Consider the following 23,984-nt stretch of genomic DNA (forward strand, 5'->3'; position numbering starts at 1 on the left):
CCTCACATTATTTGCTCTTTTACGTCTACTTTTGATGGCAACGTTCTATGGCTGTTTGATTCTCAGCTTTCTGATCTCAATTTTTTTTATTATTCCAGCAAAGAGCACAGGGCTGTAGGCACCGGCTGCTTGTTGCATCTCCCCGCACCTCCCACACATGTCAAGGACAACAAATTCTTTTTCTTAAACCCTGAGATAACCCAATAGAGAGAAATTGATTTTTGTTGTTGTTGTTGTTAAAGGGAGTATTGCTTGTAGTAAAGATGTGGGGCTATGTTTTCAGAACTAGTGCAGTGTGATGGCTAAGAGACAGAGATGGGAACCATCAAGTCCCTAGTCCATATCTAAGTTTTGCCTTGAATTCATTAGATGGCCTTAGGCAAGCATTATCAGCATCAGTGTCGACTTTAATTTCTGTTCTCTTTGAGTTTGCTTACAGAGGAGCCAAGGTGAAGAAAATTAGAATTCAGGAGAAAGTTCTTTTTGTATCATTCACATTGGTGGAGGAAGAACACAGTATAAAACACACAAGTCTAGAGAGGCTGGTGAAGTTCTCCCTACTTGTATTCAGAAACAAACCTGGGGGTGGGGGGCTTGAAAAAGCCCCTTCCAAAGAAGGAGTAAACTGCAAAAGTGAACAAAACTCAGTCCCCCTGAGTTAGGAAAAGTCTGATATCACCTTCAGAGGGGTGACTGAAGAGCGTGTTTTGAGGGTGGGGAGTGTCGAGGGCTAACTTTCAATAGATTGCAGTGGGGATTGCAGCCCTCTAAGCAGAGGAGGGGGTTGCTTAGAAGGGGACAGACTTTTCTGAGCCTCAGATTTGTTCAGGAAATGAGCCCAATGTCTTCCTGGGTTTTTTTCTAGGATGAAACAGATCATTACCAAGTTAATACAAGATCAAAGAGCGAGAGCTTGCCCGTGCTTACTTGTCCACTGATTTTGGTGGGCTTCAAGGTCATTCACACGACTGGGCGGCTATTGAGATGGGTGGGCGGGGGTGGGAATGGCTGGTTGTACTCACTTTCCCCCCAGACGAGTGCTGGTTGTTTCTGGGAGTTTGGACGCATCCCGGCTTTTGAGCATCCCACAATGCACCGAACAGAGTGTGTTGAGGGATTCCCTCAGCAGACAGGCACTCTAGGCTCCCATCTCTGTGTGCGGCCAGGTTGGAAGCGGTCCAGTTTGCACACGAGCAGCAAGCCCAGGTTAAGGAAGTGCCCACTCCCTTAACCTCGGCTAATGGCCAGGCTGAAAAGCTGGGCTAGGCGGTTCTCACGTGCAGCCTAACCTAGGCTAAGCCTCCCTAGCCTGAGTTAGGCTGCATGTGAGTACAGCCTCCACTTATAACAATTTCCTTTATCTACAGGAGTATATATAAATACTCCTGTATTTACATATACACACCATAAGTTGTCTCATCTTTCTAAAGCGGAGATGTGGTGGACAGAGCAACCTCGAAAGGATGAAGAAGGCTCTGAATAATGTTCTCATAGATTAGGAGCTCATTCACACAATCAAAAACTGTGTTCTATCCGGGGTTGGGAGCTGTGTGTGCTCCCCTCTCTCACAGAGCTCCCACTGCTGCACCGCGGCTACTCATAATTAGAAAAAAAACCCAGGTTTTAGCGGTGGGCTACTTGAGTGGGTTACCCTCTCGAGAACCACCGGGCTCACAGCCGAGCCCGGTGGTTCTCACGGTTGCAGAAAATCGGGCTAGCGGAGGCTAGCCCGATTTTCTGCAGTTGTGTGAATAGCCTCATAGGATGGGTCCAGACCTCATAGCCTCATAGGATGGGTCCAGGATGCATCATCTCGGCCCCTGGGAATTCCACAATGCATCGTGCCAGTGCATGGTGCATTGTGGGGATACCCCTGCAACAGGTGGGCACCCATCAGTGTTGCATTGCCAGTTGAAAGCAGCCAGTGCTGTACATGGTCAGGAAAATGTTTAAGAGGCAGGCTGCCTAGGTGAATTTGCCGCCGAGAACAGTCTCAGTCTCTTGAGAACAGCCTTAGTCTCACTGGATGAGGACCTACTTTACTCCTTCCTCGATTTCCTTCCTGCCTCGGAGAAATGTTTGGAAAGCAAAGCAGAAGAGACCTCAATGGAAGATTGTCACATTTCTTCACTAAACATGATTCTCCATGTGGTGCAATAGCAGGGGAATATAATTCTGAGTAGCTTCCCCTCCATTGGAATACTTACCATGCTTCACCTTGGTTCGTATAAGCTTAGCTTTGCTTGCAGGGCCGTGTGAATAGATCACATCAGGTAGACATCAGCTGTCCTGCTACTGCATATGTATAAGTTGCCCTTGGACTCCGTGCATTATCTGGCTTTGTAAATAAAACAAATCACATTTGGAAAAGCATGTTAAACCTTGTCCACATAACTGCACAGGTTGCATGTTATGTGTGGAAGGCGGGTGAACAATGCCTCTGTTAACACCACCTTGTTGTTGATGTAACACTTCAATGAGTTCATAGTGTTTAATATTCTGTAAAGGTTTTCCTTCTCACAGAAAGTGTCTGCATCCAGAAGGATTAATATTTTGTGCTCTGTATTTCCCTGGCCAGAGAAATTTGACACACACACACACACACACACACACACACTTCTGTTTCCTTTTTTTTTTAACATTGGATTCCCATGTTGAGTGCCTAACAACAGTTTGATTCTTGTTTCACTGTTTTGAAAAATTGGGAACAAGCCATGAACAGATACTTATATATCCTCTAAGTGAAGAGAATAATGTAGAAATGGCTTTTGAATCCAACGTCCTAAACTTGACCTTTAATGAAGGCAACAAATTAAATTAGACATTTTCCATTTAGGGCTTTATGCCAGAGAAGGTTTTTGGGTTATTTTAAAACAACGGAAAACCATTGCAAGCACAGCACACGGAATGTGACACACCATTCCAAAGAGAATGAAGAAAGCTGAAATCATAGGTTGATAGGATATATCTGAGCTGCTGTGTGTGTGCTATTTTTTAAAAAAACAGTATTATAAGAATTCACACAAAGGGGCAGAGGGAAGGCCAATGGCCATTTTATTTTGCAATGTTGGCAGCATTTTTACAACATCCATTGTATTTTCTGACTTGGCACTCCCTTCTGCAACAAAGGTTCCCAACTTTTGTTGTTAGACAACAACTGAAGGCCATTGTGGTTGGTGATGATGGGAGTTGTAGGCCAACAACATCTGGGATGGGCACCTCTGTCCAACAACAGATGGGCACCTCTGTTCTGCAAAAGTGGCATCCATGATGGGGCACTGTGAGGAATTGCATGTATTTGTACTCTTGCAGTGCACCTTGCAAGCAAGGATTTGGTGGGACATTTTGGAGGCTGCTCCAAAAAAGAAAGGGTAGATAGCCATTCTTTGATATTTTTGTGGAGATGTGGATTATCCGTGGCATTATTTGTTTCCAGCTGTAGGCCTTGAGCAGTTATTAGCCCACCTGCCCACACATGACCATGTTAACCATTTGTGGTGGAGAATACCACCTGTCCCGCCCCCCTTCTCCTCCTTACCAGCATTGTCCTGCTCTCCCCACCATCTCACAGTGGGTGGGTTCAGACATCACATGGAACCTTGGTTTGTTTATTCTAACTGCAGTTAGTTTGTATGTCTGCACCTGCACCAGCCACCAAATCATGGTTTGTTTTGACCCGTCAACCACACCAGGTTTTATATTGGTTTGTTAGTCCTAACCATGGGGCTGGGTCTCACGATCTGTGAGACCCAGTTTGGGGCGGTGAGCGCAGGGAATACTGGGGAGACCCCCCCGAGCTGGGAGGCGGCTTTTCACCTCCCAGTCGGGGGTCTACTCACGAGTAGCCACGGCACAGAGCCACCCCACGGCTACTCACGAGCAGATAGCCCGGGTACCCAGGCTAAGGGGCGTGCTACTTGAGCGGGTTAGCCGCTCAAGAACCACCGGGCTCTCCTAGCCCGATTTTTGTTAATCGTGAGAATAGCACCATGGTCTTGTGTAATGTCTGAACCCACAATTGTGGCTTAATCTTGATTTGTTAGAAGACTTTGCAAAGAGAGAGGCAAGCCTAGATCAAGGGAGGTAAGCAGAAGGGGTGGGACCCAAACAAGGCACAGAGGGTATTCCCACGATCACTGGAAAGTGGGCGAAGGGAGCTTAGCCCACTTCCCAGGGATCATGGGAACCACTGGGCTCACAGGCAAGCCTGGTGCTCCCAAGGCAACTAGCCTGCCTAATTCACCCTCCCCTTAAATGAGGTTAACGGAGTGAGCGCTCCCTTAACCTCATTTGGTTGCTCAAGTGTCGCTGCGGCGCACGGTGACACACGAGTAGGCCCCCACAAGTAGACTTGCATGGGGCATCCTGGAACTTCTAGGGGCTGCATGGCCCCCGATCCCTGCAGCCCCCGCTGGCTCGTTGATGGAGCCGGCAGCCATGTGGGCGGCCGATTTGGCCGCCTAGCTACAAGCGGCTGCTTGTCTGTGGGGAGAGCGGGCTAAGCCTGCTCTCCCCACAAGCCCGACAGAAACTCTTCTCACGGATTGTGAGAAGAGCTCCACCATATGGCAAAACCAAACCAAGAGTTGGTGATTGTCTGTAGTCCCAATCTAGGCTCGTTAAATAAAAAATAGTTAAAATAAACCTTGGTTCCACATGATGACTGGACCCACCCAGTGGGGGTCTGAGAGGGAGAGTATCAGCTCACAGACTCTGAGGTGGGTCTCACGACCTGTGAGACCCGCTTTAGCTGAAACTGCAGGGAGAGCGGGCTAAGCCCGCTCTCCCCACAGACGACCAGGCAGGGAGCTCTGGGCGGCCAGATCGGCGGCCCACACGATTGCCGGCTCCAAGACAGAGCCGGCGAGGGCTGGGGAGCTTGGGGGCCACCCAGCCCCCACAAGCCCCAGTATGCCCTGCGCGAGCATGCAGGGCATACTGGGGAGACCCTCGGAGCCGGAAGGCAGCTTTTTGCCTCCCCTCCAGGGGTCTACTCGTGAGTAGGTGCAGCTTTGAAGCCGCGCCACAGCTACTCACGATACTGAAAACCAGGTTTGCGGAGTGCTCGCTCCACATGCCTGGTTTTTGACCAGGGGTTCTTGAGAGGGTTACCCTCTCCAAAATTGGGCTAGGATCTCCTAGCCCAATTTTTGTTAATCGTGAGAATAGTCCCTCTTTCTTGCTGCTGTTGTTTGCAGGGATTGGAAGTCCTGGGAAGAGACATACAGCAGAGGTGACAATTTTAAATTTTGCATTTTAAATTTTGCACACGTCTCCTGGGCTTCTTCCTGCCCATTCTGTATGTGTGTACAACACATGCATACACAAGAATTATACATTGTTTAGAAATTTAAAGGGGAGGACAGGTGCTGAGGTGAAGAAGTAAAACAGCTGCTGGTCCATCGCATTGCACCTCATGGATTACTAAGCCGCCACCGCCACCACCATTTTGTCTGCCCTTGTATTATGTGACAGTTTTGTTTTTCTAGTATATTTTTTTACCAAAAGAACAAGTACTCTTCTTGCTTATAAATCAGGTTAAACTCTGGTAAACTATAACAGCATACAAGAGGATGCCATTATTAATTATTATTTTATTATAAATATTTATATACCGCTTTTCAACAAAAATGTTCTCAAAGTGGTCTGGTTTCTTGGCCCCCGAAGGGCTCACAGTCTAATAAGAAACTCAAGGAAGACCTCAGCAACAGCCACTGAAGAGATGCTGTGCTGTGCTGAACTGGGATAGTTGCTCTCCCCCTGCTCAATAAAATAGAGCCACCACTTGAAAATGTTGTCCAATTAGCAGCATCCTAGAAGGGGGATATGGTTGAGGTCCAGGCTGTGATCATTGCTGTGAGACTATGAGGCTCTTCACATGAGCAGTGTATGGAGCCTAAAGGGGGTTTGCAGGGAGAGCGGGTTTGAACCGCTCTCCCCGCAGACATTTGCTCAATTGTGCCTGGGTGGCCAAATCAGCCACCCAGACAATTACCAGTGCAGTGAGAATGGCAGGGTTTGAGATGATTACCATTCATGGAGCCGGTGCAAGTGGCGGGGTTTGGGGGCCTTCTGGTCTCTGGACGTACCGCATAAGTCAGAAACTGTGCTGCACCGACACATGATCACTTAACTTGCTTTTTGGGTGCCCTCGCACCCACAACCTGGTTTAGGAGGCAGGCTATCCAGAAAGGTTTGCCACTGAGCTGCCGACGGGAGCCGTGTGGCTCCTGTTGGTTCTCATGCGTGGCTAAAATTGGGCTGGGCTTCCCTAGCTTGATTTTAGCCATCCGTGAGAATAGCTTCTGTGGCTACTTGCAATGCACAAGCATCCCTGTTTTCACCTGTAAAGTGTTGGAGGGTATTGACTACCTACCTTTCAATAACTGGAGTTGCTTATTTTGGTCCTCGGTGGTTCATATCACCATAGTATCTAATTTGTAGCCCTAAAATAGAGCTGTCGCCTGCTCCTAGCACCATCACATGATGCTGTTCGGAAAGAGCTGCTGCACTGATTATTTCAATTAGCTTGCATTTATTTTTAACTGTTTGCCACGGTGATGCACAACACACATCATCCATCCCAGTGCAGTTCCCTCCTTGCTTTGTGTGACGTGCTCTGGGTGCTGCTGCTTCTGAAAATGCTACATCAAAAGGAATCCTACATCAACACTCGTTTCCTTCAGGCATATCCAGGGGTTCGTTCTTCATTCTCTTTCCACTGAGGAATCAGAGATAGTTAAATCTGGAGGTAACAGAATGGAGTTCATTGAGATGAAGACTTAGAAAACTGTACTGTGAAAAGGCTGAATCAATAGCTGTTGTTTTCATGCACAAGGCAACACAAGTGCCTAGTGATCCAGTAGTGCGGCATGGTTCATTTTCTTAAGCCATCTGGATTTGTGTGATTTGATACCCATGTGACTTGATACCAGTTTACAAGGTTGGCCACTGCACCTTCACTAGAGGGCATGCAAGCTGCTGTAGTTGGAATCCAGTGTTTGACTTGGGCCATGAGATTTAGGAACATAGGAAGTGGCCTTACACTCAGTCAGACCATTGGTCCATCTAGCACAATATTGTCAGTGACTCTCCAATATTTCAGGCAGGAGTCCTACCTGGAGATGCCAGGGATTGAACCTAGGATGTTCTGCATGCATGTAGATCCTGCAACCTCATCCCCTAAGGGGAATAGCTTACAGCAGACATTGTTCTCATGAAGTCCCCCATCCAAATGCAAACCAGAGCAGACTCTGCTTAGCAAAGGGACAATGCCTGCTCCCTTCTGCTAGACCAACTCTCCTCCCCTACTTGACATGTAGTCTTTATCCCACCCACCCTCCAGCTTTCTCATATCCTGTGGCCACAACATTGTAGCAGTGCAACATGGTCTCTCACTCCCCCATTCTGACTTGCCCTAACCTAAGAATAGCAAGAAGCACAAATTGAATCCAAAACATGTGCCTGCTAGTCCAGGAGACGGCAAAGAACAGGAGCGGGTATTTTCTTAGACTAGAGCTTTACCGTGATTTGCGACATCTGCACTGGTGGCACCTAATGTGTTGTGTTTTTTATATTGCACCGCATACCATAGGATCAGACTACAGAACCTATCCTCTTTTTGTTTAAATTCTTTAATGTCCATCAACAATGCAAACATTACAAGAGGCTGTAGTACAAAAATGTAGGGGAAATATACTTTGCTCTGTCGACTCTCTAAGATGCTTCTCCTGTGCATCGCCGATATTTCACTGTGCATGCTGCACATCAGATTATGTGAGCTTCAAAGTTAGTTTTGAAGGGGTGATTCTGCCTCAGTATCCATGGTTGAAGTGGGTGAACTTTATGGTCCAGCTCCATAATGTGATACCCATGCATTTAAGGCCTAGGATTGTTAACTTCAAATATTAGCAGTATGTTTATTAGCAGAAACAATAGCCCACTAGGTGACCAGGTGTGCATAATCCCTCTCCCTGTCCCTGAGGCAGGACAGGCTATTTATATAAATAAGCAAAAGGCACACACATCTGTATGATACACTAAATGAATGTAATGAAGTCTGATTGTTCCCCCCCCCCTCCTACCAATGCAGGGGTGGATCAAGCATTACCACAAGAACGCCGAACTCCTGTCACCCCTTCCTCCTCCTCTCGATACCACCGCCGCAGGTCCTCAGGGTCACGTGACGAGCGCTATCGGTCAGGTATGTAGAAAAGCAAAAATGCTGGGCTGAAGGGGAACCTTCCTGACTAAGCATTTCAAATGGGGATTCCAACTGCATTCATCCTTTAATCTCTGCTGGAAAACAAAAAGTGTGATAATATTTGTTTTGATTTCATTTGGTACCGATCCCAAGAGACTTCTCCATCAGAAAAACAAAAAGGATCATCATGTTCTCACTGCATGGAAGCAGAACAGTTAATTTGGGGGGGGCGGGGCATGTGTTTCTTGTCCATCCTTACAAGCCCTGGCTCCATTCAGTAGATAAGAATGGGGAGAGATTCTCCTTCCCTGTGGGTAGCAATGGGGGAGAAGGATTGTTGCTTCTAGGTACAGGATTGAGCTTAAAAGCACCTCATGCTTTCCATTGTTGCCCAAGTACATGGTTTTCCACTAGCGTTTGCCATGGTAAGCGTGTATAGTGCCACGAAAAGATGTGAATCCCCCGATGACAAAGAGGCGTTTGTCCACGGCATATTTGGAAACTCAGGTCTTCTCTTTGCATGTTACATGTTTGCCACAGGAAACAGGTGAAACACTGGTGTACCCAGATTGCCACATAGTTTCTCTGCCCATTATGTTTCTAGTTTTGGTAAGCCCTCATGTCCAGTCCTTCCATTCTTTATCAGAAATTTTGCAGTCCAATGCTTCAGTGTGGGTTATATATCACATCACTTTTGAAACTGTATTTCCACTTCCTATCCTTTGATTCCTGCTTGAGTTTAACTTGGAGATGATCCACGTGTTCAGGTCGCCGCCAGGTGACCTGAACATCCACAAATCCAAGAGTTGTGTATGGGGGGAGGGGGGAGGATGTCTCACAGATGTCAGCACAAGATGTCTCAGAGTGTGCCTCTGCTTGTACTGTTTGCCATGCCAGGTTTGTTCCTCTTTATCGGCCAACTTTATGCAAAGTGAGAACTTTTGCATCATTCCATTGTTTATCAGAGATTTTGCAGTCTAGTGCTTCAATGTAGGTTGTGAAAAATGTAAACATATGCCATATATCACATCACTTTTGAAACTGTATTTCCACTTCCTATCCTTTGCATTTAACTTGGAGATGATTCACATGTTCAAATAGACGCCAGGTGACCCCACCTGAACATCCACAGATGCAAAAGTTGGGGTGGGGGGGATGTATCACAAGACGTCTCAGAGAGTGTCTCTGCTTGTACTGTTCGCCATGCCAGGTTTGATCATATTTACAGGCCAACTTTATGCAAAGTGAGAACTTTTGCAGTGAGAAGGGCCCTTTATATCAATTTCCCAAAGACTGTGGAATGAACTCTTCCCACATCCGGAGGTGCTCAATTCCCCCCTAGCTGTTCACATTCCAGAGACGGTACAAAATGCATCTCTTCCACTTGGCCTTTATTTTGACTGAACTGGTTTGGTTATTTGTTGTTTATCAGGGGAAGGTGCAGACAAGTTCTGGATACAAACGTGTTAGCAGATACTGCTGCATAGAGCCCAGGAGTTCTAGGCTGCTCTTTTTTCCCTAGGAAACAATATAAGACCTTGGTTCCCATAGGGCTCTGGATCACAGCCAACATACGGAGAAGACTTTCCTGGACTGCCTTGTGCCTTGCACTGATTAATCTCTAGTCTACACTTAAAAAGCTTCCTTATGGTTGCTAAGCAAGAGAGAAGGACTTTTGTTGACTGGCACATCTCTACCTGCCATGGTGGACAAATGGGATCACAGGATTAGGGCTGTCTCTAGCTCATGCAGGGCCCAGGGCAAAAAGAGTTCGTGGGGGGCTCCCTGATGAATCAGTATTATTCTAGCCCTGCCCTGGTAGAGTTCTATTCTATTCTATTCTAGCCCTGCCCTGGTAGAGCCCTGATAGAGTTCTCCAAGGTTTCAGACAGAGATGTTTCCCAATCCCAAACCTGCCTAGATGCACCAGGGATTGAACCCAGGACCTTCTACATGGTGAGCAGGTGTTCTGCCAATGAGCTATCACCCATCCTACAGCTCCAGTGATAGAGCCAGGCAGTGATGGAAAGCTAAGAGGCAGAGGACATCCGTAGAGTGCATAATTCCTCACTGCAGTAGCTCATGCAGCAGTTCACTACTGACCATTTCTGAACAGAGGAGAAACAAACTGATGCCCTTATCAGAGGGTGTCACAAGGCAGCCACAGAAGCTATTCTAGTGCTGTTCTTTCAGCCCTGCCTCACAGCTGCTGAGCGGTTAGCAGTGGCCAGCACAAGATCAAAGCATCAGTGGCCCTGGGCCTGGTAGCAGCTCTGGTGTTTCTGTGGACGCCTTGCAATGCCTTTCCATAGGTCCATCGCCAAAGTCACTGACACATTAACAATCTGTAAATATTTTTTCCAACTTCAGAGTTCCTTGCACTCTGGGAGCCAACTTCTGCTGCAGTTTGCTGGTGGACCAATCTGACAGCCACCTGCACTCGGATTGGCCCACAACAAACTGCAGCAGAAGTTGGCTCCCAGGGTGGCAGGAACTCTGTGAAGTTGGGAATTTTTTTTAGAGATCATTAACCCTTTAAAAAACAAAAATAAAACCATAACATATTTCTCTGTTATATTCTTCCCACCACGTTCACTGGTATCCCATTTAGAGATTCCAGTTCCAGATGAACCTCATTTTCAGCTCTCTGCTGTTTTTGCAGATTCACAAATGATGAACCTCTAACTCCATTGATTGCAAAACGGATACACTTTTTCACGAAAGTAAGGTCATGTAGCAGAAACTACATTGCCAACTGACCAGGTGAGGCAGACTGTCCTACTCCTGTTCTTTTAACAGTGGCCTCACCTGCAGATGTCAAAAGACGAGGGCACGGAGAAGAGCATTATTGCCCGAGAATGTCTATAAAACAAGCTGCCATTAATGGTGCACGATGGGAAGCACTATAAAAAAGGAGGCAGCCCTGGAGAAGGAATTCACCTCCAAGAGGCCTGTCTCATGCTATGCTTCATAGTAGCCAAAAGGAAGAACCAATAACTGCATCTAGAATAAATGCTTGTTCTCTGGGTAGGCTTCTTCTCACAGGTATTGATTGTTAATGTCATTAGCATATCAATTTCTGTGGCATCACCAGCCACCTCACTCCTTGATAACAGCAGGCTAATGACGCTGAAGACACAAGAGGCTACAAATCCTATAATTCAGCCGCTTTGATCATAGCACATTAACTGCTTTATCACCTGTCACTACCAATTAGCGCATGTCCTTATCCTGTTGCTAATAGACACTTGGCACCCAAATTAATTATATAGTCATCATAATACCTAAAATTTGAGCATTTCCAGCAGTTCTCACTGAGCACATTTACAATTTCTCTAGCAAGCCATGGGAAAAGTTTCACAGGGAAGTTTCAGCTTGTAGCAATTGCATACATAAATATCCAGTTCTTTCTTATGTTTGAAGGATGGTGCACCTGAATTCACTAACCACTAATTAACAACTAATAAATATCATCATCATGGTGAGGAGAGTTGGTCTTGTGAGAGCAAGCATTAATTGTCCCCTTTGCTAAGCAGGGTCCACCCTGGTTGCATAGGAATGGGAAACTGCATGTGTGAGCACTGTAAGATATTAAGAACATAAGAACAGCCCTGCTGGATCAGGCCCAAGGCCCATCTAGTCCAGCATCCTGTTTCACACAGTGGCTCACCAGATGCCTCTGGGAAGCCCACAAGCAGGAGTTGAGGGCATGCTGTCCCTCCTGCTGTTGCTTCCCTGCAATTGGTACTCAAAGGCATCCTGCCTCTGAGGTGGCCTATAGCCCTCCGACTAGTAGCTGTTGATAGACGTCTCATCCATGGTTATCCAAACCCTTCTTAAAGCCATCCAGGTTTTTGGCTGTCACCACATCTTGTGGCAGAGAATTCCACAAGTTGATTATGCCTTGTGTGAAAAAGTACTTCCATTTGCTGGTCCTAAATTCCCCAGCAATCAATTTCATGGGATGACCCCTGGTTCTAGTGTTATGTGAGAGTTTTTAGTGTTATGTGAGAGAAATAAGAATTTCTCTCTATCCACTTTCTCCACACCATGCATGATTTTATAGACTATCATATCATAGTCTTGCCTCATAAGGAAGGTGCTCTCGGCCCCCGATCATCTTGGTTGCCCCCTTCTGTACCTTTTCCAGTTCTACAATGTCCTTTAGGTGTGGTGACCAGAACTGTACACAGTACTCCTCAAGTGTAGCCACACCATAGATTTGTATAAGGGCATTATAATATTAGCAGTTTGATTTTCAATCCCCTTTCTAATGATCCCTAGCATGGAATTGGCCTTTTTTACAACTGCTGCACATTGAGTGGACACTTTCAATGAGCTGTCCACCATGACCCCAAGATCCCTCGCCTGGTCAGACACCGACAGCTCTGATCCCATCGGTGAATTCTTGAAGTTGGGGTTTTTCATCCCAGTATGTATCACTTTACACTTGCTAACACTGAACCGCATTTGCCATTTTGTCGCCCATTCACCCAGTTTGGAGAGATCCTTTTGGAGCTCCTCACAATCTCTTTTGGATTTCACTACCCTAAATAGTTTTAAAAATAGTGAACATCCCTGATGTATGTGTTCTGTTTATTGGGAATATGTTTCATTAAGGTCAGTGGTTAGAATCTAGAGTTAGCCCAAGTTTCAGAAGCCCTTTGCCAAGTGATCCAGGGAGGTGCAGAAATATAGCAGGGATGGATGGGACATAAAAAAAGAAAAAGTCCTATCCAGATCTCTGCTATATTTATTATTATTATTTCTTGTTTACACAGTCAGACAGGTGTTATTGACTGGTTTGTTTTATCCAGACATCGAGTCCTTCCCAAGGACCTGGGATGGCTGAATTTTATTGTCAATTATTATAGATATCGTCGCACAATATAGGCTGTTCCCAGTAAAGCTGCTTTTTGTAATTGGCTGATGGTGATTTCTGTGACCCCTATGGTGTTGAGGTGCTCTTCAAGGTCTTTTGGAACTGCACCCAGGGCGCCAATTACCCCTGGGATTATTTTGGTCTTTTTCTGCCACAGCCTTTCAATTTCAATTTGTAGAACTTTGTATTTTGTGATTTTTTTCTATTTCTTTTTCTTCTATTCTGCTATCCCCTGGTATTGCTCTGTCGATTATTTTAACTTGTTTTTCCTTCTTCTCAACTACAGTTATATCTGGTGTATTGTGTGGCAGATGTTTGTCTGTTTGTAGTCGGAAGTCCCATAATATTTTTACATCTTCATTTCCTACCACTTTTTCAATTTGATGGTCCCACCAATTTTTGGCTACAGGTAGCTTGTATTTTTTGCAGATGCTCCAGTGTATCATCCCTGCTACCTTGTCATGCCTTTGTTTGTAGTCAGTCTTTTACAAAAGCTGATTAGGTGGTCCACTGTTTCATCTGCTTCTTTACAAAGGCGGCACTTGCTGTTTGTTGTGGATTTTTCCACTTTTGCTCTTATTGCATTTGTTCTTAGTGCCTGTTCTTGTGCAGCCAGTATTAAACCCTCTGTTTCTTTCTTCAAGTTGCCATTCTTAAGCCATTGCCAGGTCTTGGTGATGTCTGATTTTCCACTTATATTGCGCAAATATTGACCACGCAGGGGCTTATTTTTCCATTTTTCTCCTTGGTTCTTGACTTGTTCTTTCTTGTAGGCCTGCTTTCTTTCATTGGTGTTGTATAGTTTCGCATTATTGAGCATTTGAAGTGCATCTTCTTCACTGTCCTTGATATATTCTTCAAGGCCTCTTTTCTCCTCCTCTACTGTTTGATGGACTTGCAGCATTCCACCTGAGCTGCGAGGGAGGTATAGCCTATCTACATCACTGCGGGGGTGCAGAGCATGATTGATGGTCATGATTTTCCTGGTCTTACGATCTAGCGTCTCTATCTCTGCCTGGGTCCAGTCTATTATTCCTGCAGTGTATCTGATAACAGGTATAGCCCAGGTGTTTATGGCTTGTATGGTGTTCCTGCCATTGAGTTTGGACTTGAGGATTTTTCTAACTCTCCTGATGTATTCACTTCCAATTTTTCTTTTAACTTCAGTGTGTGCGATGTTATCAGCCTGGAGAATGCCCAAGTATTTGTAATGTTCTTTCTCTTATTATTATTATTTATTCGATTGCTATACTGCCCTTCCAAAAATGGCTCAGGGCGGTTTACAAAGATAAATAATAAATAAATAAGATGGATCCCTGTCCCCAAAGGGCTCACAATCTAAAAAGAAACACAAGACAGACACCAGCAACAGTCACTGGAGGTACTGTGCTGAGGGTGGAGAGGGCCATTTATTCTTATATTTCTATAAGATACAGAGATATTAAAACGCTGCCTGCACACATTTTCACCAATTAAGGTCAACTTAGACCACTGGCATGCCACAATATACAGGTGAAACTCGGAAAATTAGAATATCGTGCAAAAGTCCATTAATTTCAGTAATGCAAATTAAAAGGTGAAACTGATATATGAGACAGACGTATTACATGCAAAGCGAGATAAGTCAAGCCTTAATTTGTTATAATTGTGATGATCATGGCGTACAGCTCATGAAAACCCCAAATCCACAATCCCAGAAAATTAGAATATTACATGGAACCAAGAACACAAGGATTGTAGAATAGAACAATATCGGACCTCTGAAAAGTATAAGCATGCATATGTATTCAGTACTTGGTTTGGGCCCCTTTTGCAGCAATTACTGCCTCAATGCGGCGTGGCATGGATGCTATCAGCCTGTGGCACTGATGAGGTATTATGGAAGACCAGGATGCTTCATTAGCGGCCTTTAGCTCTTCTGCATTGTTTGGTCTCATGTCTCTCATCCTTCTCTCGGCAATGCCCCATAGATTCTCTATGGGGTCAGGTCAGGCGAGTTTGCTGGCCAATCAAGCACAGTACACTGTATACTTTTCAGAGGTCCTGTATACTTTTCAGCTTGAAAAGTTACAAGTCATGCAGGTCTGGTTTACAACCACAGAGATTAAAAGGAGGCTAGTGTAAACTAAGACTGCAACTACATGCATGTTTACCTGGAAGTAAGACTCGCTGAACTCGCTGATTACTTTCATGGAAAGATGGATAGGATCAGGCAATATGGCTGTGTATATTGCATTTGTATCCTGCTTTTCCTACAAGGTGTTCAGACAACACACATAGGTTATCCCATTTTATTGTCACAATAGTCTTATGTCGTACATTAAGTTGGAAAAGCGTAGTTTGCTGAAAGCTATCTGGTGAGCCTCATGGCCGGGTGACCCAGATCTCCCCAGTGAAAGCTGAACATTGTCCAGTACCTCACATATAGATTACCATCAGTATGAATTAGCACCTTTAGCTGAAGCAGGAAATGCATACAGGTCCTGAGCAATGCAAGGGAATAAGCTCTTTCCCCTGTGGTCACATGAGACGCTTCGTAAGGAGGTTGAAAGAATCTTGGCCTACTAACATGGAAACTTTAAATATTTACTAGGTAACACTTGATTGTACTGAGAAAGGCATGCAGTGCTGTGAGCCAAGGTGGAAGTAATAAATCACCTACGGGCTACAGCACATGGAACCTTTTTTGTGTCTCTAGAACTGCGCTGCTATTACAGAGAGATGGAAGTTAGTGTGCCTGCCTTGTCTGCAGAGGGGAAAATCTTGGTATTTCTTGAACACCAGTAAAGACAGGAAGAATAACCCCATGCTAACAGGGAGCAAATTCAGTTTCCTCTAGGAAGCTACAGACCTGTTTGGGGTGATCTAAATGAGAAAACCTGCAAAGTTTTTCAGGCACTGAAAAAGTACTGGGAAGTTTCAGCCCTTCAGCCTATTTGACTCCTAAAATCAATCAATCTCTCTCTCTCTCTCTCTCTCTCTCTCTCTCTCTCTCACACACACACAGACACACACACACACACACATACACACAGCTTTTCACATTATAACAGTGAATCTGCGTTCAAATAGCTAGAGTGCTGGACTCTGACTTCAAATCCCTGCAGAGCAATAGGAACATAGGAAGCTGCCATATACTGAGTCAGACCATTGGTCCATCTAGCTCAGTATTGTCTACTCAGACTGGCAGCGGCTTCTCCAAAGTTGCAGGCAGGAGTCTCTCTCAGCCCTGTCTTGGAGATGCCAGAGAGGGAACTTGGGAGCTTCTGCATGTAGATGCTCTTCCAAGAGTGGCTCCATCCCATGAGGGGAATATCTTACAGTGCTCATACATGTAATCTCCCATTCATATGCAAACAAGGCGGACCCTGCTTAGCAAAGGGGACAAGTCATGCTTGCTACCACAAGCAATGATGCCTTGTGACCTTGGGCCAGTCACTATCACCTTATTGGCACATTAGCCTTGTTTGCATGTTATGTTCAGCACTTGTACAATCTGTATCCAGTGTACACAAGTTCGGTTATTCACATCTTATGTTAGATACAGACAGGTACAGCAGTGCATTCCTACTTGTGTCCTGCACTTCAGGGGGGGCTGTACGCTGGTTACCTTTCAAGATGAATGCAGCTACAATCATTCACTCAAAAACATTAACATACGTACAGAGAGAGACGTAAGTTTTGGGTGGTATAAAAATATGCTAAATAAATACAAAAAAATCTGGACGCAAGTACAACGTAAGGTCTGGACCGGGCTATAATGTTCAGTGCACATACAGTCTGTGTGCATTGTATACATGTACTGGTCTGTAGGCACACAGTTACTCACAGATTATGTCCAACACATGTTGAACACAGTTCCCATCTGTACCCTGTATTTGAGCAGGTCTGTAGCTAGGTTCACGTTGAAATGAATGCATGTACAGCCATTCACACAAATGTGTGTGCACATGTACACACATCTGTATGCACGTACACCGTAATGTCTGAACAGGGCTTTTATTTCAGCGTAGCCTTCCTCACAGAGCTGCTGTGAGGATCATATCGGATGTGGGAAGGTGACCGTGTGATGCCACCCTAAGCTCCTTGGAGGGAAGGGTTGGAAAAATCATACTACTAATAAATATTAATCTGCTGCCATTAAATCTAGTTTGGCCCTAAGTATTACTGTTTATTATTAGGCCACCTAACCGGAATCGCTGGCAGGTTGATGGATGCATCTTGCCCAGACGGCCGGAGCTCCAGTCAAGCAATTAGCCTTCCCAATCATGTCACTTCATTTTGCGCCACTTATATTGATTCCCTAAGAATAGCAAGGAGCACAAATTGAATCCAATGCATGTGCCTGCCAGTCCAGGTGGCGGCAAAGAACAGCAGTGGAAGGTTAATATCTGCTAGTGTATACCACAGTCGGGAGATGTTTTATTTAGTGCTTCATGCCTTTACGCTGGGATTTTCATGGGAGGAGAAAGCCTCCCCCCTCCCACCGCCAGTTCTTGTAAAGAGAGCCAGCATAGCATAGCGGTTAGAGTGTTGGATTAGGACGAGGAAGACCCGGGTTCAAATCCCCATTCAACCATGAAACTCACTGGGTGACTCTGGGCCAGTCGTGTATCTCTCAGCCTAACCTACCTCACAGAGTTGTTGTGAGGATAAAAATAACCTCTGAGCTCCTCGGAGGAATAGTGGGAGATAAGTGTAAATTTTTTTTAAAGGTTGCAGGCAAACCTCGTTACCTGTGGACCCAGCAAGTGGCAAAATCCTCAACTCTGGGGGCATTACTGGACTGCTGTAGGCCCTCAGAGCATGGTAGGACATTTTACTTGGTTTTTTTCACAAATTTTTTATCGTTTGCAAGATTTTCAGGCATCCAGGAACCTAACCCCTGTGATCCCAAAGCTGTATTTTATCTATCTATCTATCGTCTATGCCCTCATTTTCTGCATCGTTGTGCCAGTTCACCGAGCTGATTGGGTATTTTGGGTTGGTTTTAAAAATATCTTTCTTCTAATTTACAAAGATATATACTTCTGCATATTTTTCTTTTCGTTTACAGATGTCTGTACTTCTAGGGCACTCCCAAGTATGTAGCAACCACTTCCTTCTTTTGGGGTGACCCCGTTTTGCTTCCAAACTGCTAGACACTCAGCCACCTGAATTTGCTGTTAGAGGGAATTATCTTCTAAGGCTGTGATCCTACACTCTTACCTGTGAGTTAGGCTCATTGAACACAGTGGAACTTATTTCTGTGGGACTTAATCCAAGTAAACACATTTTTGGAGGGAATGTTAGTTGTGCAGAATGCTTTACTAAAAATCACATCTGAATTAATCCTCATAAGAAAACTCGTTAGGGAGAGTATTACCATTACCATTTTACCCATGTGGGACTGGAAAGAAGAGTATCCTGCCTGCTCTGGGCTGCTACCTAGCTAAGCAGGGATTGGTCCATGGCCAATCAAGTCCTTACATTCTGCTGCACTGGCTTTTTAAAAAGGCCCTTGAAAAGCTCCAGTACATTCACAGAACAAGAGCTCACAAGTGACAAGTACTATTCATTCTTCATAAATTACAGAGGCTTGCTACAGTGAGAACCCAGGAACTAAAGCAGAAGCAGCAAGGTCAGCATCCAAACTAAGTTACTTCACGACTAAGGATGAACTTGTTTCACTGATTAAGTTATCTCATTAATTACAGTAGTGTGCTTAATCATGACTAACTAGTCTGGATGCTACTCCAAGATTTTGTGCTATGAATGCAAGCAAAATCCGTAATTTGAATTCTCTATTAGCCTTCAGGAGAGCCCTTAAAACGCATCTGTTTGGCCTGGCTTTCCAGGGTTTTAAAATCAGTTTTAATATTTTAACCCGGTTTTAGGGTTTTTAATTACTGCAATTGCTTAATTGTTGTTTTAAAATGTTTTTAATTGTTAGTTGTTGTTATATTGTTTTTTAATTTTTGTTTTAGCTCTTTGCTGTTTTAATGGTTTCTTTTAATTGTAAACTACCCTGAGCCATTTTGGAAGGGCGGTATACAAATCAAATAAATAAATAAAATAAAACATTTCGGTGATATCTTTGTCTGACCAGAGGAACACTGTATGGGAGAAATTCCAGTCTTACTGCATGATTCCACAAACTTTTACTGAGCTCAAGAGGCCTAAGAAAGGGTGTATAGGACAATAGCCATGCACCCTAAACTGATCCACATTTATCCCAAAGTAAATTCCACTGATGCTGGCACTCAGGGAAGAATTTCAGGTATATGGCCTGATCCTATACCTGTCTAATCAGAAGGAAGTCCCACTGTGCTTAATGCAAAGCCTTAGGAGTAGGCATCCTTGACTCCCCACCTGTTGTTGAACTACAACTCCCACCTTCCCCAGCCAAAATATATTATGCCTTAGGCAGTGGTGGCTCAAGGCCACTATGCACCTAGGTGCCAAAATCCCCCCTTCCCCCTCCTCTTCTCGCCCCTACATTGTGTGTGTGTGGTTGAACAACAACTGGGGCAGAAGGGCATCTTCTTGCCACCTCACTGCTGCCCAAGAAGGGCAACCACCACACTTTGCCTCATGGAAGAGCCGCCTCTGGCTTTAGACTTCACTCCGATGCACACTTTCCCATGAGTAAGTCCAATTGAACTCAGTGGGCCTTACTGAGTAAACTCACATAGATCACACTGAAGCTATTCTGACGATCAGTGGAAAGTGGGCTAAGGGTGCTTAGCCCACTCCCCACCGATCGTCAGACCCACCAGGCTCGCAGCCGAGCCTGGTTCCTTCAAAGCGGGTCACCCGATTCTGTAGCCCACCCCTCAAACCGGGTTTGTGGAGTGAGAGCTCTGCAAACCCGGTTTTTTTAATGGTGAGTAGCCGCGGCGCAGCTCTGTGCCGTGGCTACTCATGAGTAGACCCCCAGCCAGGAGGCTTAAAAGCAGCCTCCCGGCTCAGGGGTCTCTCCAGTATGCCCTGAGCACTCACGCAAGGCATATTGGAGCTTCTGAGGGCCGCGTGGCCCCCGATCCTCCCAGCCCCCGCCAGCTCCATCATGGAGCCGGCAGTTATGTGGGTGGCCAATCCGGCCAGCCAGGGCTCCCGCCTTGCTTGTCTGCAGGAAGAGCAGGCTTACCTTCACAAAGTGGGTCTCACTGATCGTGAGAGTTCCGGCTCACTGTCTTTCACATATAGAGGCCATTCACATGACCGGGTGGCGGGCAGGGGGGAAGGCTTGTTTTTACTCATCTCCTCCCCATGCAGGCGATGTTATGATTCTGGGAGCATGGACTGCACTTCCAGGTGAGCGGCGCAGTGTGGTGCAGCATGCAGCTCCGGAGGCCAGGACGACGCATCCCAGCCTCCAGGAATCTCACAATGCACTGTGCGACGTGCACAATTGGGGGATTCCCCCAAGAGACGAGTGCTCTAGGCTGGGCTGGAAGCAGCCTGTGGTCTCACACCAGCGGGTAGCTTGGGTTAGGGGAACACTCCCTCCCTTAACCTTGTTTAACAGCCAGCCGGGCCTGATCCTGGCAGGTCTCACACGCAACCTAAGTCAGGCTGGGCTTCCCTTGCCTGGGTTAGGCTGCGCGTGAGAACAGCCTCATAATGTCTTTAGATTCAGGATGCAAGTGTGTGACCCACCCCAGCCACTTGCACAGTCAATGGGATTATTACAGACTAAATGAGGGGAAGTTCAAAGTCTGCGGGTTAAATAACTTTGCCAGTCGCTTCCGCTAACTTCCATAGCTACAGCACCTCAGCATTATAAAACCTAATTTGTCATCTTTATAAGAACAGATTGCCCTAAACACTTTCTTGGAAGTAAGCCCCACTGAGTTTAGTGAGACTTACTTCTGAGGAAATGTGTATCAGATAAGTCTGTTTGCTATGTTTTAACTCTCAGAAGGAGAAACTTTTGCTTTTGCTTTTAGAGGGTTTTTTTTTTTTTAATCCTTCTTGAGACCGAGCGTGTTCCACTTCTCTATGTTAGAATAGGCTGTGGCTGTTTCCTAAGAAAGGAAGTGATCCAAGGAAGAATACATGGGTATGAGGTTTGTATTTTAAATAGATTAGGCATTCTTTAATCAGCTGCGATTGATACGTAGAATATTATTGGAAGTTAAGTACAGTTTGTTTCGACTGACTTTATTTCCAAGTAATGGGGCTATTCTCACGAGCAGCAAAAATTGGGCTAGAAGAGCCAAGCCCGATTTTTGCTGCTCGGGTAAACCACCGGGCTCACAGGCAAGCCTGGTGGCTTACAAGCGACTAGCCCGCTTTTGTAGCCCTCCCCTAAAACCAAGTTTGCGGAGTGAGTGCTCCGCAAACCTGGTTTTACAGATTGTGAGTAGCCGCGGTGCAGCTCCACACCGCAGTTACTCATGAGTAGACCCCTGGAGGGGAGTCAAACTGTCGCCTCTCGGCTCCGGGGGTCTCCCCAGTGTGCCCTGCGCACTCGCACAGGGCATACTGGAGCTTCTGGTGGCCACACGGCCCCTGAGCTCCCCAGCCCCTGCCGGCTCCGTCACGGAGCTGGCAACTGTGTGGGTGGCCGATCTGGCCGCCCAGGATTCCCTCCCCACGCACCCTCCAAAATCGGATTTCACTGATTGTGAGACCCGGCTCAATATGTTCAGAATCTTGGCCTTATCCTAGTCCTGTTTATTCAGAGTAAGTCTTGTTGATTTCAGTGGGGTTTATTTCTCAGTTAAATGTAGCTGTGTTGGCTTTGAAAAATGCTCCCCTAACTCAGTCAGGGAAGGTGGTTCAAAATGGTCTCTGGGGGAAAAAATCCCACAATCTATATTTGCATGAGAAGAAAACTTAGACCCTGTCTAGTTCCTCAGATTGCTTTAAAATAACTCTTCAAACATTCCATTCACTTTTGTGCCTGCTTGCTGTCTCCCAGCAAAAAGAAAATGTTTTGATCAGGTGGTTGTCTGAAACACAACTAATATAAAAGGCTGTTTCACAAACTCATTTTTCTCTGCTGTGGTCTAATGCTGTTCCTTTATTAGCTAATCTAAATCTAGAATCATTCCATAACTACAATGTAAAAATCATCTCAGGCTTCAGAACTGGACCACTTAATCTCCCCCCCCCCCGCTTTTCATTTCTCCCCCTGCCAGCCTATTCTCTTTCCAAAAGCTGCATTAGTATATTACTTCAAAATACTTCAATGAGATATTTTAATATCAGCAGGCAGTGGATTTTTTTCAAATATCCTTGGGCTATTTTTGTCCGTGCTTTTTCAGAATAACCACCCACTGCTTGACACAATACTTGGATGTGATAATGTAACAGCTTTATGCTTCCTTTTTTGTTTCTGTGTATGAATGGAAACTCAGGCTAACTTAAACAGTGCAGATTAGTGTTGCCAACACTTACTTCTCCCCTTCCTGGAAATGCTTCTGTGCCTTTGTAATATGTCTGCGCGACAGGCAGACATTCAACAAGTGAAGGATTTCCCATCATGATTTATCTATGGGGCTGGGAAGACACTTTAAATTTCTGGCGGCTAACAGCACTGACATCTTCCTAGCAAAATGGGAGCAATTCTGATGGAGCATATAGCTACTTCCTCCTGCTTTGCCCTCATATTAAAGCAAAGCCTGGATGTTTGCTGAAACAGTAGCTGTGTTTAAGCAATGTTTGTTTGTTTGTTTGTTTACTTATTAACATTTATTTCCCTCTTTTCCTCCAAGGAGCCCAGAGTGGTGTACAAGGTTATGTTTATCCTCACAACTCTGTGAGGGAGGTTAGGCTGAGAGATAAGTGACTGGCCAAGAGTCACTCAGTGAGTTTCATGGCTAAAGGGAGATTGAAATGGGCACTTCAGTTTCAAAGTCCCTGCAGAAGTTCTGTAATGTTCCGTATGACAAGAAAATGTTGAGACTATCCTCATGAGCAGCAGGAACCAGGCTAAAGGAGCCCAGCCCGTTTCCTACTGCTCGTATTTTTATTTATTTATTCGATTTCTACATTTCGTATGCAGCAACAGGATCCATGCAGCTCCTCGCAGCAGCTCAACGGCAAGCCCGCTTATGAAGCCCGCCGCTTAACCTGGGTTTTGCTTCGGGCCCGAGAGTGCCCCAAAACCGGGTTAAAAGATTGTGCAACTCACGGGTAGCCTCCTGACCGGGAGGCTACAACAAGCCTCCAGGCATCGAGAGGCTCCCCACAAGCTACTGTGCACTTGCGCAGTGCCTTATAGAACTTCCAGTGGCCAGGAGGCCACCAAACCCCACTGCCCCAACCGGCTCTGTAACGGAGCCGGTAATCAACTGGGCGACTGATCGTGTGTAGAGCCTTGTTATGTAGCTTAGACTTGGCTAAGAGACTTTAATCAAGGGAATCCACCAATGGCTGGCCCCTTTTGTATCCTTTTAAAAATATCTGAAACTCTTCTATATTCGTGTGACTCTTTTTGTATTGTTGTTTATGTGGTCAAATACGTTGTATCTGCAACAAACAAAACAAATCAAACTGAATGAGAACAACTGAAACATCAGCAGCAAATCAAAGAACTAGCAAATAAAACCACATTGGAAACACCAAGATCTTAACTTGCCTGTGGAATGGAAAAGGGTTCCACAGGGAATCCTGGTTATTTTTTGGAGGGAATCCTGGTTAGTTTGTGGAGCCAAACATGCAGCCTGTACAAGAACTAGACAATTCTTTGCACGGCAACACTCAAGACAATTGCTTAGAATGGATCACTGTTATCAGTGGAACTTATTTCAAAGAAAGCATGGCTAGGATTGCAGTGTTGTCGCTCTTACCAGAACCTTCATGGCCTTATTAATAAAAAATATTGATATACCACTTTTTAGCAAAATATAGGTCCCTGTTCCAAAAGGGCTCCCAGTCTTAAGATACACACAGCTCAACTTTGCTACA

The 23,984-nt window shown here is 45.4% G+C and overlaps 1 protein-coding gene across 10 annotated transcripts in view; it reads left to right on the plus strand.

Moving 5' to 3' along the window:
- DIP2C (disco interacting protein 2 homolog C) overlaps positions 1-23,984 on the plus strand; it is a 415,907-nt gene that overhangs the window by 279,071 nt on the left and 112,852 nt on the right. For all 10 annotated transcript variants that reach the window (XM_053260637.1, XM_053260645.1, XM_053260642.1 and 7 more), the window contains one exon: positions 8,093-8,203. In XM_053260637.1, the coding sequence (XP_053116612.1) occupies positions 8,093-8,203 (111 nt within the window). The remainder of the gene's footprint in view (positions 1-8,092; positions 8,204-23,984) is intronic.

This window comes from Hemicordylus capensis, chromosome 6 (assembly GCF_027244095.1).
Source record: "Hemicordylus capensis ecotype Gifberg chromosome 6, rHemCap1.1.pri, whole genome shotgun sequence".
Taxonomy (NCBI): Eukaryota; Metazoa; Chordata; class Lepidosauria; order Squamata; family Cordylidae; genus Hemicordylus; species Hemicordylus capensis.